The 17911-nt window shown below is 55.6% G+C and overlaps 1 protein-coding gene across 2 annotated transcripts in view; it reads right to left on the bottom strand.

Moving 5' to 3' along the window:
• Nucleotides 1-463: 463 nt before the first annotated feature.
• The window catches only part of NFAM1 (NFAT activating protein with ITAM motif 1), a 39396-nt gene continuing 21948 nt past the window's right edge, over nucleotides 464-17911 (bottom strand). Inside the window, exons 4-7 of one of the 2 annotated variants that reach the window (XR_005987702.1) lie at nucleotides 13452-13550; nucleotides 4214-4300; nucleotides 1597-2869; nucleotides 464-612 (exon numbers count right to left, since the gene is read on the bottom strand). Coding sequence is in view for 1 of the 2 variants with exons in the window: in XM_041754258.1 (XP_041610192.1) it covers nucleotides 2810-2869; nucleotides 4214-4300; nucleotides 13452-13550 (246 nt within the window). In the remaining variant the exon portion in view is untranslated. Of the gene's footprint in view, nucleotides 613-869; nucleotides 2870-4213; nucleotides 4301-13451; nucleotides 13551-17911 lie in introns of those variants that run through there. The other variant, XM_041754258.1, reaches the window with a different exon arrangement.

Below are 17911 nucleotides of genomic sequence, written 5' to 3'. Positions count from 1 at the left end.
AACCAAGGCTGAGGAGGGCATGGCTGCTGGGGGTGGGTTGGGGTTCAAGGGAGGCCAGCAGCCACCCAGCCCCGAAGGGCTTCTCTCCTCCTCCTCCCTTACTGCCGCCTGCACCCCCTGCCGCCATCAGCCACCCCTTGTCTCCCTACCAGCCCATCGGGCTCTCAGTCCCAGAGGTGAAGGGACAGAGGGGCCCAGTCTTCCTTGCTCCACACAGGGAGCCCCAGGATATTCCTTCCCCACCCTCCCTCATGTCAAAGGCCCCCCAGGGTCCCACCCTTCCACCTTGACCTTCCTCCTCCTCCCTGCCTCTCTGCTTGCTCCTTGGAGACCCCTTCAGCACCCTCCCAGTCTTGCCTCGAACCAGACACAGCCACTATGCTGGCAAAGGCTGTGTGTACAGAAGGGGGTCAGGTCACTCCTGAAGGGCCTCATAGGTCTCGGGGAGGAGTTAGGATTTTATTCCAAGTGAAGTGGGAACTGTTGAACGTGAGGAAGGACACGATTCTATGTAGGGTTTTCGGTTTTTTTAAGGACTATTTGAGAGAGAGAGAGAGCAAGTGAGTGCACAAGAGAGGGGCGGCAGGAGACAGAAAAAGAAACTTTAGCAGACTCTGTGCTGAGTGTGGAGCCTGACACAGGGCTCTATCCCATGACCCTGAGATCACAACCCTGAGATCAGGACACTGAGATCTCAACCTGAGCCGAAACCAAGATTCAGATGCTTAACTGACTGTGCCACCCAAGCACTCCGATCCCATATAGGTTTTTTTCTCTTTTTAAAAACAGATTTTATTTATTTATTTTTTAAGATTTTATTTATTCATGAAAGACACAGAGAGAGAGGCAGAGACACAGGCAGAGGGAGAAGCAGGCTCCCCGCATAGAGCCCTTATGTGGGACTCCATCCCAGGACCCCAGGATCATGCCCTGAGCCGCAGGCAGATGCTCAACCACTGAGCCAGCCAGGTGTCCCCCACCACCACCCCCTATAGGTTTTATCTGGATCCCTTAGGCAACTTTGCAGAGAAGAGGCAGTGGGGGCAGGGCAAGGGGATGTGGTCCCTTCAGGCTTCCCTTGAGGCTGAGTGATGCCCAGCGGAGCCCCAGGGGCTGGCGTCCTGAGGCCAGGACAAAGAGGCCCAAGCCCAGCAGGTAGCCTCCTCTTGGTCTTGCTGGCTTTCATTTCCTCTGGGGAGGCTCCCCGCACCCTGAGCAGCACAGACCACCTCACCCCTACCACAATCCTGGCCTCTGCTTCGGGCTGTTGGGGAGTCAGGAGCGTGGAAGGCAGTTTTGCTCCAGGCACAGGCAAGGAATTCAGTTGACTCCAGCCTCTGGGGGAGCAGGGCCCACTCCACTCAGCCTTATAATCCAGCTCAGAGCCCTCCTTGCTGTGTGCTCACAGGCCAGGCTCAGAACCAAGCTGGGAGGCTGTGGGCTGTCCTGTCCTGGGTGGCCAGGGAGGCTGGGTGCCTCTTAGCAGAGGGGCTGGGATTTCCTTTGGATGTCAGGCTATTGCTCCCCCCACCCCAACCCCCAGCCTATCTGCCCTGAGGGAGGGGCCTGGCCCACAGACAAGTGGCTGCCCACGACCTAGTGGCCCAGTACTGCTCAGGGGTGAGGGTCGGGCCTGTGCCTTGGGCCCCTCACTGTCCCGGGGACACGTCTGTGTGTGAGGGCCCCTCAAGGACTTGGCGGCAGCCTGGGTGGTACAAATGAGATCCTGGAAAGCAACAGAGATGGAGGAGAGCAGAGCCCCACAGCCTGGATGATTCCCCCACCCTTAGCCCCTGTCTGTGAAATGGGCTCCAGCAGAGATGCTGAGAGGAAGAAATGAGCAGTGGGAGCCTCAGAAATGGCTCTGTGTGAGCACTGAGGGCCCGAGCTCCTACACCATCCAGGGAGCCCCAGGCACCAGGCCCTGCAGCTCGACCATTTGAGGAGAGGTCCTCAAAGCCCTGGGACAGGTGCAAAATGTGAACAAATAGAGGAGATGAGTGGGATCCAGGGAGGCCAGACTGAGGCTCTGGAGAACTGGCCCTGGTGGAGAAGGTGGGTGCAGGGGGAGGGAGGAGGAGCTGAGGCCTGGAGGGTGGGGAAGGGCTGCAGAGGTGACAAAGCAGTTGGCACAGGGATGCAGAGGGCCAGGCTGATTGGGCAAAAACCATCCTTGTTGGGGGATGGAGAGCTTAGGAGGTTCAGCTCCTGTGTGGCCAGCATCTCCCCCTCCCCAGCCTCAGGACCTCCCCTCAGCCACCTCTCTGATCTCTAGCTCTGTCCTCGAGCCAGGCCCAGCCACCTCTGCACAGTTCCCATCCTCCCCACCCCCATACGCCCCTGCCCCCAGCTCCTTTCTCCACCTCACATGGCTGCCTTGCGCCTCCGGCCTGGCTGGGCAGGGAGCACTTGCATGGTTGGTCCCTGTTTGTCCCCGCTGGTGCTCGTGCTCACAGCACTGACCAGGGTGCCTTGCCGGGAGCCTCCTGAGGAGCTCCGTCTGGGGTGCAGGCTGGTGCCAAGAGAGCCCATGGATCCTGAGAAGGTGAGGAGGGCCTGGGAAGGGGCGGTGTCCTAGAGACCTGTGAAGGCTGAGCTAGGCCTGGCAGACGGAGGAAGAGTCCGGGCAGAGGCCAGATGCAAGGTGCTCAGTGGGTAGGCCTGGCACACAGAATGGGGGGCTGGGAGCACCATGGATGCGGGGGCGAGGCGATGGGGCCTTGCTCCTGGGTTGGCAGGCCAGTCCTTGGAGGGAGGCCCTGTGGGGCCGCTGATCCGGGGCCAGACTTAGGGGCCAGTGGAGCTCGTCCTAGAGGTTTTCATAGACGAGATTAAATTCGCTGTCATCCAAAAATCTATTCAGTTTTTCCTGGGAAAAGAAAGAAAACACAATAGGAAGAGAACAAAGTTGAACTGATACAGTTTCAGGCAGAGGCGAACAGACAGCTTCCTGCATGGCTTTCAGAGGGAGGCCTGTCCTTGTCCCCAGGGCCACCCTGCCAGCCATTTCTCCCTCCATTCCAACCACCCTCACTCCTGCCCTCCAGCCTCCCCGGGCCTCCCCACATGCTCTTCCCTCTGTTTGGGGTGCTCTCCCCTCCCCACCTGCCCCCCAACGACATCCTACTCACCCTGTAGGGTTTGGCCCAGCGTGCCTGAGAGCTCCTTCCCCTGCCCCTAGTCTGGTGCCTCCCCACAGCACCCCCCTCACAGGGGCCTGCAAACGCCCTGTTTGTCGGGTCAGCGCCTGGCCCTGCAGGCCTGAGGCTCCCAGAGGGCAGGGCCACGTCCAGCTGTCCTGACCAGCACTCAGGGCCTGCCACAGAGTGGTCACTGCCTAGGCTGGCCCAGACGTCCTTGGGGGGCTCAGCACGGGGAAGCCCTGCTTCCAGTCAGAGTATAGTTCGGGGCTGAGTATAGAAAGGGCTTTGAGGAAAGGAGAGACCACTAACAATGCCAGCCTGGGTCCCCTGGGCTGGGGAAGGCCAACCCCCTCACTTCCTGACGCTTCTTCCAAGGTGTCCACAAACCCACCCATCACCCCCATGGGCTCCGGTACCGGTTTCATAACCCCTTGCATTTTATGATGCCCAAAGCTCTGGTGTAGATGTTAACCTGGAACTCATTTGAAATCAGGGCAGCTGGTTTTGCAGGAACGTGTCACTCATCCACTTTACAGATGAGCAAACTGAGGTTTAAGAGGGAATCATAATCGAGTGATATGCCTCAGCCCCCGTCATGATAAAAACAGAGCTCTGACCAGGCCAGGCCACGCTGGCCCAGCCCAGACTCTAGCTTCCAGCTTTAGCCCATGTCAGCCTGGGGACAGCTAGAAGCCTAACACCCCTGGCCTAATTGGCCAGCGTAGACACGTTCACATTGCACAAGTGCCTACTGGGTCCCAGTACTGATTCCCATGGTGAATCCATGAGCTGAGGGCTGTTAGGCCCCTCGGTTTACAGAGGAGCGGACTCAGGCTCGGAGTTGAGCCCCTCAGCCCAGGGCTACACAGCCAGTAAGGGATTGGAGCCGCACTTCAAACCCTCCAGTCCTCCTAACTACTAGGCCATCTGCTCTAGAGAAGAGGGCTCTGATTGAGCTGCAAGTGGCTCACTCCCTTGGCCTAGTTACCCCCCATTTTACAGACAAGGAGAAGGGTGGATAAATAAGAAGAGGAGTCAAGCATGCTCCCCACCCTCACACCCCTACATACCTGGGAGAGAAGGCTCTGGGTGGGGGGCAGGCTCCTGGCCTCGTTCTGGATGCACGAGTACACTTCAGTGTCTCTATGCTGTAGGACCTGCAGGAGAGGGCAATGGTTAGAGAACAATGAACTGAGGGTCAGGGGCTGGGTCCCAGCAGCTAGGCTTCTCTGACATGATCACTCCTGCCTGCGGGTGCCCAGGGAACAGTCAGAGCCCTTTGGGGTGTAGCCTGTGACGGGACGGCCATGCACAGCCACGCCACTGCACCTTTGCACCTGCTCTTCTCTCATGCAGAGCCACCTTGCCCCTTCCCACTTGTTCAAGGCGACTCCTCCCTGTGCTCATCCCATCTTGAGGCTCTATTAGGGTCTTATGCTTAGCTCAGGTGGGCCCTCTCCAGGCTTCCACCTGGCAAGCAAGAGGAGGGACCTAAGCTCACACCCATAGTCTCTGCCTGTCCTGAGGCCTCAGGAACCTGGCTGCCAGCAGCCCCAGGACAACCCATGGCCGTGGCTCCAATAGGATGGCCTCCTGGCATGTGTCCTTATCCCTCGGGTCCAAAGCTTCTGACCCTGTGAGAATCTTGGCCACCCATCCTCCCCTCTAGGACTCCTTAGACACCCCCACCTCGGCCTGTGCTCATAGATGGCTTAGGCACCCGCTAGGGTCACCTACCTCTCCAATCAAGCTATACCTGGTTTGCCTCTGGGTCACCGAACTTACAGCTTGCTTGGCACACTTGAGACAATGGCACCATACGATCTATGAGGTCCTTGCTCACCAGGCTGTGTGTCTTGGGGCCACACTCACTCTTGGCCCAGCTATAAGCAGCCTGATCAGAGGCCTCAGGTGGTAGAAAGAACCAGGCTTTGAAATCAGACCAGACTAAGTTCAGCTGTCAGCTCTGACAGGCCAGCCTGGCAGGCAGCCCCTGAACCTCTCTCTCTCTGTTTCCCCATCTGTGAGATGGGAATAATTATATTTATCTTGTCTGTTCGAAGCATGATTAAATGAGATATTGCCAAGCACAGGGCTTGGCAAACAGTAGGTGCTTAATAACTGCGGAATGATCATCAGTTGAATGATCATCAAGGGAGGCTTGTTGCCTCCCTCCCCTGTCTGCCATCGCAGCCTGGCCCCTCCTTCAGACTCTGTGGGGCCCCTGGGTCCCACGAGAGGAACAAACGCTGCTCTTTGGAGTTGCCAGAGCAGAGCCACCAACAGCCTAAGCAAGAGGCAGGAACCTTCCCTACCCGCGTGTACATGTCATATGGATGCCGGCTGGTTGCCAAGGAGGTGGTTTCCCTGGCAACAGGCAAGCAGGGGTTGCCGAGGCAGGCTGGAGAGACAGGTGGTGCTCAGAGGCAAGGGGGGGTTGGGGAGGGGCGGAGGGAGGTGCTGAGAGGTAGCGGTGCATGAAAACCCGGGTAATAAACCATTGGCGCTTGGGCGACCCGCACTTCAAGGGCATCACACACAGAGATGGCTCAGCAGCCCTGGGGCTCAGCTAAGGTGCCCTGAGTCAGAAAGAGGGTGGGTCTTGGGAGAGGGGCTCTGACCTCCCTCGGGGCAGGGAAGGGGGCAGGACCGCCCTAGGGAGAAGCCCCATCTTCAGTGGAAGGCAACTTTCAGGGCCTGATCTGGCCTGTTGGGTGTCCGTGCCCACCCAGAGCACCTGCACCCAGAATAGGCATCCATTACTTGGTGGCCCTGCACCCCCAGCCCCTGTTCACCCAGACCTGGAGACAGCCCCTCCAAGCTGGATCTTTCAGGTCACAGAGGGGATGAAGGGGCCTCCTTGCTAACATCCCAGCGGGGGAGCCAGTCTGGGGTCCCACAGGTGGTTCCCTTCTCCCTCATGTCCCGCTCACAGGGGCTGCCTGTCACATTAGCCCAGAGAGGCTCAAAGATGCCTCAGGTCACACAGCCTCTCACTGGTGGAGCAGGAGTGAAATTCAGCCTCCTGCCCAGCCCTGCGTGCTCCCACTGGACCAGCAGCAGCTCGGAGACTTCTGAACTAGTGACAAGCACCCGGCCCTGGGACCCCGCAGGCCTCTGAACCACACTGGGGGTTGGCTGTGCTGAGGCCCAGCAGCTGTGAGACTGAGGCAGGGGAGGTGCAGAAGCTGGGGCCCATTAGCAGCTGCAGAGTGAAGCCTTTGACAAGGCCTGACCCGCTGGGCTGCATTTGCATTCAGGGTGTGACCTGCATCACTGGGCTGTGACAGGCCTGGCGGCCTTGTCAACAGGACACCCTCTGAGGCTCTGCATGGCCCTCCTGGCTTTCTGCGGTGGTGATGGGAACTACCTCCCTCAGGGTGTGCTTGCTGGGCGAAGACTGCCCTGGCCTTTGAATGGGCTGCTGTGGGCTGGGCTGGATGGGGCTGGGCTCTATCAGGCTGTGCTGGGCTGTGCTGGGCCGTGCTGGGCTGTGCTGAGCTGGGCTGGGCCATGCTGGGCTGGGCTGTGCTGGGCTGTGCTGCGCTATGCTGGGCTATGCTGGGCTGGAGTGTGCTGTGCTGGGCTGGGCTGTGCTGGGGTGTGCTGGGCTATACTGGGCTGGGCCGGGCTGTGCTGTGCTGGGCTCAAGCTGTCTGTCAGGGACCCAGGCCCCCCAAGACCTTCACCTCGAGCTGCTCCATGGGTGACAGCGCTGTTACCCACGTAGTTGTCGGCCCTGCAGAGGTGTGAAGTCAGTGGCAAAGCCTCCCCCCAGCCCAGCCCAAGCCAAAGCTTGGCCCAAGCTGCCTTGGGCCAAGACCTAATCTGGGGGTTCTAGACAGTGGTCCCCCTGTAAGACCCCCCCTCCCTGTGACCAAGGAAACACAAGAGCTGTCCTCTCATGCACCTCTGCATGTAGAGACTTGTACAATGTACTCTGGGGGAGGATGGGTGCGATATGGGGTGTTGTTCAGAAAGGAGTGGCACCCAGTGGAGAAGTACCTCTGTGCAGGGTAAGGTCGAGGTGTGTCTGAAGCAAGCTGCCCCCGCGGGGACAGCATTTGGGGAGGCAGGTTCTGGGGAAGCCCTCTGATGAAGGCTGCTCCGGCCAGGTGAAGAGCTGCCAGTGGGGAGCCCCCGCAGGTTCCTCAGTGGGAAGCCACGGCAGCGGTGGCGTGTTAGTGAAGGCACCCTGCTGCAGGGAGCAGGAATAGGGCAGCAGAACAGGCAAGGCTGGAGCAGAGCTGAGGGGATGTGTCCAAATGCCTCCGAGGGAAAGTGACACCACAAAGCTGATGCCCTACAGGTGCCCCGGGTGCCCACTCTGTGCCTGGCACTGAGCCCCATGGAAACCCCAGCATCTGGAAGGTAAGAATGGTCCTCTGCTTGTCCGTGTGGCACTTAATGCTATGTGAGCAGGGTGCCTGGGTGGCTCAGCGGTTGAGCGCCTGCCTTTGGCTCAGCGTGTGATCCTGGGGGTCCCGGGATCGAGTCCCACGTCGGGCTCCCTGCATGGAGCCTGCTTCTCCCTCTGCCTGTGTCTCTGCCTCTCTCTCTCTGTGTCTCATGAATAAATAAATAAAATCTTTTTAAAAAGTACTGTGTGAGCAAACCACAATTATGAAAGGAAGAGGTGGCCATATGGGCCATGAGGGACAGGGGGAGGGAGAGAGGGAAGTTGGGGTCATGGAGTGGGTGGGAAGCTTGCAAATTTGAAAGGAAGGTCAGGAAAGACCTCATTGTGAAGGTGCCATCCCAACAAAGTGAGGAGGAGTGAGGGGTGGGCCCCACGGACAGCACACACAGGACACTATGAGCAGAGGGCATCGCCAACACCAAGGCCTGCTGTGGTGAGGGCATGCCTGGTGTCTGGGGACAGCAAGGAAGCCAGTGTGATCAGAGCAAGTGGATGACAGGGCGAGATGCGGGGGTGCGGGTGCGGCTGGTGGAGGCCCTGTGGGGGCTCTGACGTTGACTGAGGGAGGCAGGAACCTTCAGAGGGTATGCAGTAGTTGTGAGGATGTGCTTCACAGAGCTCCAGCTCCAGAGACCAGTAGTGACCAGGGGTCCCAGCTGCTGGGCTGTGGAACCCATCATCATGGGCACATGGAGGCCCTAGGCCCCAGCCAGGGGGTGCCAGCACAGCCTGCCATCCTGGGAGACAGAAGTCTCCCCTGGCCTTGCCCAGCCTTCCCTACACTGTGTGGCATCCAGGCTTCCTCTCTGCCATCCTTCCCACTTTCCTCACTCAGGACCAGCTCTGCATTGGTGTGACGCTCGCCCAGCCTTCCCCATCTCCTCTCGTAGGTTGATTTCCCCAATAAGACCATTTCAGGCTCACCCCAGCTTAGTGCTGCTTCTCAAAGGCCTGGACACAGCAAAGGCCTCTGAACAGAGGGAATGTAATCTGTGCTCGAGTAAGGTCACTCTGGCTGCTGGCCAAGGGCAAGGATAATAATAGGCCAGCTGAGGGGCACCTGCATGGTGTAGTCATTTAAGCTTCTGACTCTTGATTTGGGCTCAGGTCTCGATCTCTGGGTTGTGAGATTGAGCCCCATGTCAGGCTCCGTGTTCAGCACGGTCTGCTAAGGTTTCTCTGCCCCTCTTCTCTCTCTCTCTCTCTCTCAAATAAATCAATTAATCTTAAAAAAAAAAAAATAGGCCAGCTGATCAGAAACCAATTATAGGATCCAAGGCAAGAAATAGTGGTGGCTCCCACCAGCTTTAGCACTGGAGGGATGCGGAGCAGTGGGGAGGGATTCCAGATTTGCTTTGAAACAAGAAGTGCTGACAGAGCAGATATGAGTAGTGATAGACAGAGGGAAGGAAAGGACAACTTCAAATGCTCGGCCTGAGCAATTAGAAGGATGGCACAGTCAGTCACTGCAATGAAGACTAGGAGTAGAGGCTCCCCAGTGGGTAAAGAATTAGAGCTGGTCTCAGAGAGAAGCCAGTGACCCAGATGGAATGACTCTGGTGTTCAGAGGAGGTGTCCGGCCTAGAGATAGAAACATGGGAGTTGTCAGCATGTAGATGGTCTCAAACCCTGAGGTTGAATGAGATCTCCCAGGGAGAAGATGAAGATCAGAGAGGAAGGGTCCCAGGACTGCACTCCATTGTGAAGAGGTCAGGGTTCTACTGGTTCTTAAGGAGGAATCAGTTGAAGGAAGCCAAGGAGGCCTGATGGTAAATCGGGTGCACGAGGTCAGTAGGGTGTGGAATGTTCCGGAAGCAAGTAAAGAAAGTATGTCAAGGTGGAGTGAAAGCCTGCTAGTGTCAGATGCTGCTGATTCATCAAAGAAGATGAGGGCCAGGAAGTGACCATTGGATTTAACAATGTGGAGGTCGATGGTGACCTTGAGAAAGATTTTGATAATTACATGGGCAGAAAGCCCAACTGAGTGGATCAGAAAGGAGAGAGGAAGCCTGAAGACTGAGAGTTGTGATATCTGTTATGATTTGTGGAGAAAGGGTAGGGTCACAGGAGAGGGACTTGGGCTCAAGAAATATAGGATGGGGGCAGCCCGGGTGGCTCAGAGGTTTAGTGCCGTCTTCAGCCCAGGGCATGATCCCCAGGATCGAGTCCCACGTCGGGCTCCCTGCATGGAGCCTGCTTCTCCCTCTGCCTGTGTCTCTGCCTCTCTCTCTCTGTCTCTCATGAATAAATAAATAAAATCTTAAAAAAGAAAAAAAAAGAAATATAGGATGGAAGAAATTGTAGCATGTTTGCAAGCTGTAAATGCAATATTCTGTTGTTAAGCCCTATTTTAGGGATTATAGAACCAAGACTCGGAAAGTTTAAGGAACAGAACCCGTGAGCAAAAGAACTAGGCTTTGAACTCCAGTCTCTCTGACACACTCCAAATCCATGCCCCTTAATAAATCACTTTTAAAAAACAAATTGGCAGTGACACAGTTTTCTTTTTTGTGTCACAATATGTCATGAGTATTTCCCCACATGAATAAAAAGTAAAATTTGACACAATTAAGAGGAGAGATATACAAATCTACAGTTATATGGACAGATTTAACTCACTTCTCTTAATATCTGATAGACCAAAAACAAAAAAATCAATAAAGGAATGAAATATTTTAAACAACATGATCAACAAACTTGACCTAGGGACGCCTGGGTGGCTCAGTGGTTGAGCATCTGCCTTCAGCTCAGGGCATGATCCCAGGGTCCTGAGATTGAGGCCCACATCGGGCTCCTCTGTAGGTAGCCTGCCTCTCCCTCTGCCTGTGTCTCTGCCTCTCTGTGTGTGTGTCGCTCATGAATAAATAAATAACATCTTTAAAAACAAAAAACAAACTTGACCTAATTGAAGTTTGCCTGGGTGGCTCAGTCAGTTAAGCATATGCCTTGGGCTCAGGTCATGATCCCAGGGTCCTGGGATAGAGCCCCACATAGACTCTCTGCTCAGTGGGGAGCCTGCTTCTCCCTCTGCCCCTGGCCCTGCCCCTCTCCAGGCTTATGTTCCCCCTCCCTTTCTGTCTCTCAAATAAATAAAAACCTAATAATAATAATAAAAAGCTTGACCTAATTGACATATATAGAACACTTAAGTCAGCCACACACAATGCAAGTTCTTTGCAAACGCACATGGGATACACGCTGAGCCATAAGCAAATTTTAAGAGACTTCAAAGGATTAAAATCATACAGAATACATTTTCTGATCACAGTGGAGTTAGCAAGAAATAAAAAACAGAACAATGGCTAAAAAAGTAATTAAACATTTTAAAATGAAGCAAAATACTGTAAACAACCCATAGGGCAAAGAGGAATTCTCGATAGAAAATTTAAACTGAAAGATAATGAAAAGGCCACATATCAAAACTTACGGGATATAGCTAAAGCCGTACTTAAAAGGGAAGTTCATAGCCTTTAATTCATAGATTCGAAAAGAAGATTCAAAATCAATGACCTAAGTATCCATCCAAAAAAAGTAGAGGAGGAATGTACAAAAATCCTTTTCCAGAGGCTGGGAAAAAGATGAGGATGACCGCTGTCACCATTCCTACTCACCATCACACTGGAGGTCTGAGACAGTGAGAGAGGAAGAAAAAAGAAATAAAAGTATGAGGGCCAAAAAGAAGAAGTGGGACTTCCATTATTCACGCATGACATGAGTAGACTGCGTTCATAGAAAATCCCAAGGGATTTGCAAAGACCTCTTAGAATTTTTTTTTTTAATTTTTATTATTTATTTATTTATGATAGTCACACAGAGAGAGAGAGAGGCAGAGACACAGGCAGAGGGAGAAGCAGGCTCCATGCACCGGGAGCCCAACGTGGGATTCGATCCTGGATCTTCAGGATCGTGCCCTGGGCCAAAGGCAGGCGCCAAACCACTGCACCACCCAGGGATCCCAAGACCTCTTAGAATTAATAAATGTATCCAACAAGGCCATGATATAAAGTCAATATACAAAAACCAATCATATTTCTACACACAGGCAATAGACAGTGAGAAAATAAAATTGATCTGGGGACAGCACCTGTATCCCCAATCCCTAATAGGAAGATCGATGACCTCCCAGGTGTGAAGTCCTATCACAGTGCCTGGCACATCGTAGGCCCTCGACAAATGCTCCTAACATCATCATCGCTGTCGTGAATGTCATTCTTATCTGCCTCCCTTCACGCCGCCTTTCCTGTCCCGAGATCTCTTGAAGCCACCCTGCAACCCTGCAGGGGCCGTTGGGCCTCTTCCCCACACTCCAGAGGAGTCCGGCCGAGCCTCAGAGAAGTCTAAACACTGGAAGGAAAGATGTTCCATGCAGAAGGCAGTCTCTCCCATTAAAAGTGCTCTTGTAGGATATTTATTCATGTAGAAAGATGTTCATGAGATATTGTAACATGAACAAAAATAGCTGCACTACTCCAATAAAAAAAAGTACGTGTGAGTGCGTGTATGGGTCTCTTTGTGTGTATTTATAGAAAAAAGACTGGAAGGTATAGAAGTTAATGTTACTAGTATTTATCCTGGAAGAAGATAGGCTCAGGATGATGGTTATTTTCTATATATATATATATATATATATATTATATTTAGAGAGAGAGAGATCTCATGTGTGTCTGTGTGTGTGTGTGTGGAGAGAGAGAGAGAGAGAGATGTTTTTATCCAACAGCTGACACGAGAATTCTTCACAGGGAGAGTACCATGAGTTGCTGGGAGAGAAGAGAGAATATGAGGAAGTCTGGGGCCACGTGGGAAGCCGTGGCTGGTAGAAATTCCCAGGGGTGGAGGGGAAGGCTGGCAGAGGGCTGGCAGTGTTATGCTCTATTTGGAGTTGTTGGTGCTATAGGGACATTCTCCTTGGCTCGTCCCCATCTGTCCCCATCCTCAGTAAGCGAGGCCATATTCTGAATGCCCTCTGTGTGGACTCAAGTTTCACGTGTGTCTGGGTGGTGGGGACAGGGACAGGGACACGTACAGGCAGTACCCTCCTGGAGGGGCAGCCCTCGAACATGCCCCCAGGGAACCCATGCAGGCCCCCCACCCCCTCAAGGCTTCACAGCTCCCAGGTGCACAGCCAAGGTCCTAACCTGGTGGCTCTAGATCTCTCAGAGTTAAGACCCCAGTTGACACTGGGTGGCATTTATTCTTCACTTGCTCTCAATGACATGTTACTTGCGGAACTGAAATGGAGCTGAAAAAAAATGTTTGTCACCCTCCCAGCTGCTGGGCAGAGGGGCTGCGGCCTGACGGGGGGCGGGGTTGGGGGGGGGCTCACACTCAGCGCAGGCACGAGGCCGAGCCTCCTCCAGGTAAATAGGAAGACAGGTAGAGCGACAGGAATGCATATGGCCCGGTCCCCTGTCTCTGTTTGAGTTCAAGAACATAGAACAATGTCTGGGGAGGTGGGGTAGGGAGGTGTGAAGAATGGAGAAGCATGGACTGTTCAGGGCATGTGATGGTGCCTGACCTTTTCCTCTTTCTGTGATTCTTGTTGCTGTGCTGCTGCTTGTGTAATAAAAACAGGAAGGAGTTGGTCGGATAAAGGAAATGTCTTCACTCCTGGCCACCGCGTGCCCTCACAGCCCCTTGTCCCAGAAGTGGACGGGCGAGCTGGGGAGGGGAGCCCGGGGGCACCTCACAACTCCATCCGTGCCAGGGCCCGGGGGCCACACGCGTGTTCATGTTCACAGCAGTTCCCCCAGGTGGGAATGCTTGTGCCCGGTTTACAGACCAGGAAGCCCCGAGGCTCAGAGCTCACATGGCCGGCACCTCCCGAGCTGGGGAGCCCGCCCCTGCGTCACGCCTGAGAGAGGCAGAGAGAGGCCCAGGCCTCCACTCACTGTGTAGACGGACTCCTCCGGAGGCTGCTCCTGGCGGGCGGCGGCGCTCGGGGCTGGGCCCTTCAGGGCGGGGTGCTTCCGGGGAGCCTGCATCTGTCTCTGTGAGGAAGGGAGTCAGGGCTGTCAGGGCCCGGGGTGCGCGGCCCCCCACCTCACAGACCCCACCGGGGCAGAGAAGAGCAGATTGTCAGGAGGCCACCCAGGATCTCCTGCCCACCTTCCACCCGAGGAGACCTGGCAAATGCCTCCGGGACCCGCACCAAGCCACCCATCTGCCTGCACAGACCAGAAACGGTGAAGACCCCCCACGAGGCACTGCCCAGGGACACAGGGCCAGGGTGACAGGGACCCTGGCTGCAGAGCTGACTGCGTGGGTGGTCCTGAGCAAGTGCCAGCCAGACCAGATGTCCGTCCACTCTGCCCCTGCCCCTCTCTGGGCCTCTATTCCTTCAGCGAGAACCCTCCTCTGCGAGATTGTCACAAGGACCCAGGGAGGTAACTACTCAGGGCTAAGTGCTTGGCACTCAGGTGGCACTAGGTGGCCATTGGCCGACCAACACACACTTGTCAGCCCCCTCTTTTTGGCCAGGTGCTGTGAAGGGGTGGACATGTCCCTGCCTTCCTGGAACTGAGGACCTCGTGGGGAGACAGATGATGAACACAGTTCTCCTAAGGCGTGGTTTGTGCGCTGACCAACAGGACACAGCCTCTGGCACGCTCTGGGGGACAGATGCCTTGTCTGGCAGAAAGCGGTATTTAAAATCTGAAAGCCAAGGCGCCTGGGTGGCTCAGTGGTTGAGCGTCTGTCTTCGGCTCAGGGCATGATCCCGGGTCAGGGGATCGAGTCCCCCATCAAGCACCTTGTGCAGAGCCTGCTTCTCCCTCTGCCTGTGTCTCTGCCTCTCTCTGTTTCTCATGAACGATTAAATAAAATATTTTAAAATAAATAAATAGGGACGCCTGGGTGGCTCAGCAGTTGAGCATCTGCCTTCAGCCCAGGGCATGATCCCGGGGTCCTGGGATCGAGTCCCACATTAGGCTCCCCGCAGGGAGCCTCCCTCTGTCTGTGTCTCTGCCTCTCTCTGTGTGTGTCTCTCATGAATAAATAAATAGATAAATCTTTAAAAATAAATAAATTAAATTAATTGATTAATAAATAATCTGAAGGCCGGGGCGCCTAGGTGTCTCAGTCGGTGAGGCATCTGCCTTTGGCTCAGATCATGATCCTGGGGTTCCAGCCCCATATTGGGCTCCCTGCTAGGCGGGGAGCCTGCTTCTCCCTCTCCCTCTTCCTGCTGCTCCCCCTGCTTGTGCTCTCTCTCTGTCAAACAAAATAAAATGAAAATAAAATAAAATAAAATATAAAATAAAATAAAATAAAATAAAATAAAATAAAATAAAATAGTAAAACCTAAAGGCTGAGAAACTCCTCTGGCAGGATGGGAGGGGAGGCAGAGGGAAGAGCGTTGCCAAGGCCCGAAGGTCTGGAGAAACGTAGAGACAGTCAGTGTGGCCAGAGAGAGGAGAAGCCACCCGGATGGGCAGGGCTGAGCCAACAGTGTGGACGGTGGAAAGGATCTGAGTGCATCAGACAGGAGGTGCGGGAATTGGCAAGCAGGGTCAAGAAGCTCATGCTGGCCGCTGTGAGCAAGGCTGGTGGTCGCAGAGGCAGGGGTGCTGGGCCTGTGGGCAGACACGGGCCTCGGGGGGACAGGGGGACGGGCGGTAACCGGTGCAGCAGCTCCTTCCCAGACAGGGGGAGGCCATCCGGACACCCCCCTCTTCTCAGGCACCACACTGGCCACTGTGGAGGACAGCAGCCTCATCTTGGGGCAGGGGCTAATTAAAAATCCTGGCCGCCTGCCCATCCCCAGCCCGTTTACTCAGGATTAGCTCTCCAGAGCTACTTAACTGGCAGGCAGGAGCCAGAACCACCCAGTCACAGCCTGACGGTGGCTCAGGAGAGGGAGCCAAGGTGGGGGGCTCTCTCTGAATGCATTACGTGCCCTGTCTCCTGTGCTTCTGAACAAGCCTGCGAGACAAGTCTTCATGTCACCTCTGTTCCACACGTGAGGACTAGAAGGCTCAGAAAGGGCAGGAGACCTGCCTGAGGCAACAGAGCCAGCAGTGGCAGAGGTAGGATTTGAACCCAGGTCTGTCTGATTCACCAAGATGCCGACCCAACTGTATCTGGAAGGTTTGTTTTGTTTGAACGTGTGGGTCTCATAGATAGTTAGACAGGTGCTGGCATCTGTGTGGCCCTTTACAGTTTATTAAAAAACCCTGAGACTTGCTCTTAGTCTCACTTAATTCTCTTTATGGCCTGAGGAAGTAGACTCTACAGAGGGGTAAACTGAGGCCTGTCCAGCTAGTCAATGACTGCCTTTGGATGGAACCCAGATGCCCTGTTCCAAATCTAGTGGCCCGCCCCTGCACCACCTGCTTCCTGAGGCATCTGTCCCATCAGAGGCTGTGGCTGGCCTCCAGACAGCTGGGGGGCTGGTGCCTCTCCCCTCGCTGAGCCTGTTGGTCTGGACGCCGTCAAGGCTGGTGGGTGTGAGCTCCTGGGACCCGCGGTGAACAAGACCCAGGCCTGTCCTTGTGGTGCTCCTGCTGACACTGGTAGGGCTGCCAGGGATGTGGGAAGGAGCCCCACGACTGCCAGGGGCTGGAGCAGACTCCTGAGGGCTTGCCCTGCCTCCCAAAGACAGGGGAAGAGCTCAAGAAAGTTGTCACAGGCCACGGGGACAAGGCCCGGGATGGCGTCAGGACAGGAATATCACACGTTGGGGACACGTGCCAGGATGGCCCATCAGAAAGTGGCCAGTGTAAGTAAAAGATGAAAGCAGGTGAGCCGGGAGCCTGGCAAGGGCACTGCCACAGAAGGCAAGGCGGGACCCACAGTGTCTTCCCTCAGAGCGCAGGGAAGCTGTCAGTTTGGGGAGTGGGCTGCGAGCTGGGAGGGCTGCTAAGAGGAGGAGGCAAGAGATCTCCAGGAGTGGTGCGGGGGGTGGGGGGGGTGCAAAGAGGCCTGGGCTGTGGCACACAGGGGGTGCCCCCCTCAAAAAATCAGATGGGTGCACTTTGTGATGGGCGAGGATCCAGCCCTGCCCTCCCTGGCTACCTCGTTCCCTGCCATCAACATTTGCCCTTCCAGCTGTGACTTTCAAATGAATAAACCAATCAATGTGGCCACCAGCAGCTCAGGAAACCTGCAGAGCCTCAGTTTCCCCCTCTGTAAAATGGGAGCAATACTGTCACCTCGCCCACCTCACAGCCTGCCCCCCCCCCACTCCTCTTCCAAGGACTCAGCGCTCACTTACTAAGCCATTCCTCCCACAAGTGCTTAGCGTGTGTCAGGCTCCCTGCATCCCCCCCCACCCCTGCCCTCAAGGACTTAAGGAGGGGGGAAACAGTGACAAAGACATAAGCACAGAGCTTATGGGCAGCAGAGCTGGAAGGGACAGAGTGGGAGCAGGGACACCTGCATGCGGGTGAGGGGAGTGGGGCAGGGGAGAGTGCTGTATCCTTCACCAACTGGGGGCAGGGCGGTGGGGGCGTTGGGAGGGAGCCAAGCTCAGCTCTGAGGATTTTGGCCTGACCCTCTGGGGGCCTGGCACCCTTCGCCTGGGCAGGGCGGACTCGGATGCTAAAGACAGTGGGTTCCCAGGACAGTGGGTGCGGGTGCCCATAGGTCTCCCAGGGTGGAGGTGGTCTGGGGCTCAGGGATAGGCCTCGGCAGTGTCGGGAGGCGGGGGTGGGGGTGGGGGGGTGAGGAGCGTCACCCCAGGAGCAGAACAATCACTGGGGAGTATAAGCAGAGTGGGGGGGCGCTCCGAGGAAGGGACTCAGACCTGTGATGGCCAGAGGCCACCACGAGGCAGGTGACCAGCACAGGGCTGCCTAGGGGTCCTGCAGGCAAGGAAGTAAGTGTGCAGGGGAGGAGGGTGCCCTTAGGGAATGAGCACGGGTCAGCAATCAAGGTCGGAGGCTGCCGCCCTGGGAAGCTGAGCCCTCTGGCCTTCTCCCACACAGGAACCATCTGCTGTTTCTGTGCCAGCAGCTCCCGGCTTCGATTCATTTACCCGCAGCCGCTGGTGCCTCTAGGGCCCTCCTTGCCTCCTCCTCCTCCTCCCTGGCCTCCTCTCAGTCCCCAGGGCTGACTGCCTGGCCTGGTCACCGGCGTGGGGGGGGTGCACACTCTGTTCCTGCACCTCATTCAAACCATGCTGGCAAGGGGCGCCTGGGTGGCTCAGGGGTTGAGCGGCTGTCTTTGGCTCAGGTCATGATCCCGGGGTCCTGGGATAGAGTCCCTGCATTGGGCTCCCCATGGGGAGCCTGCTTCTCCCTCTGCCTCTCTCTCTCTCTGTGTCTCTCATGAATAAATAAATAAAATCTTATAAAAACAAAAACAAAAAGCATGCTGGCGAGCAAAGGGAAGGGCTGCTAGGGGCTTTCTG

This window comes from Vulpes lagopus, chromosome 5, assembly GCF_018345385.1.
Source record: "Vulpes lagopus strain Blue_001 chromosome 5, ASM1834538v1, whole genome shotgun sequence".
Taxonomy (NCBI): domain Eukaryota; kingdom Metazoa; phylum Chordata; class Mammalia; order Carnivora; family Canidae; genus Vulpes; species Vulpes lagopus.
Note: the sequence above shows the minus strand (reverse complement) of the source record. Positions and strands in the feature narration are given on the sequence as shown.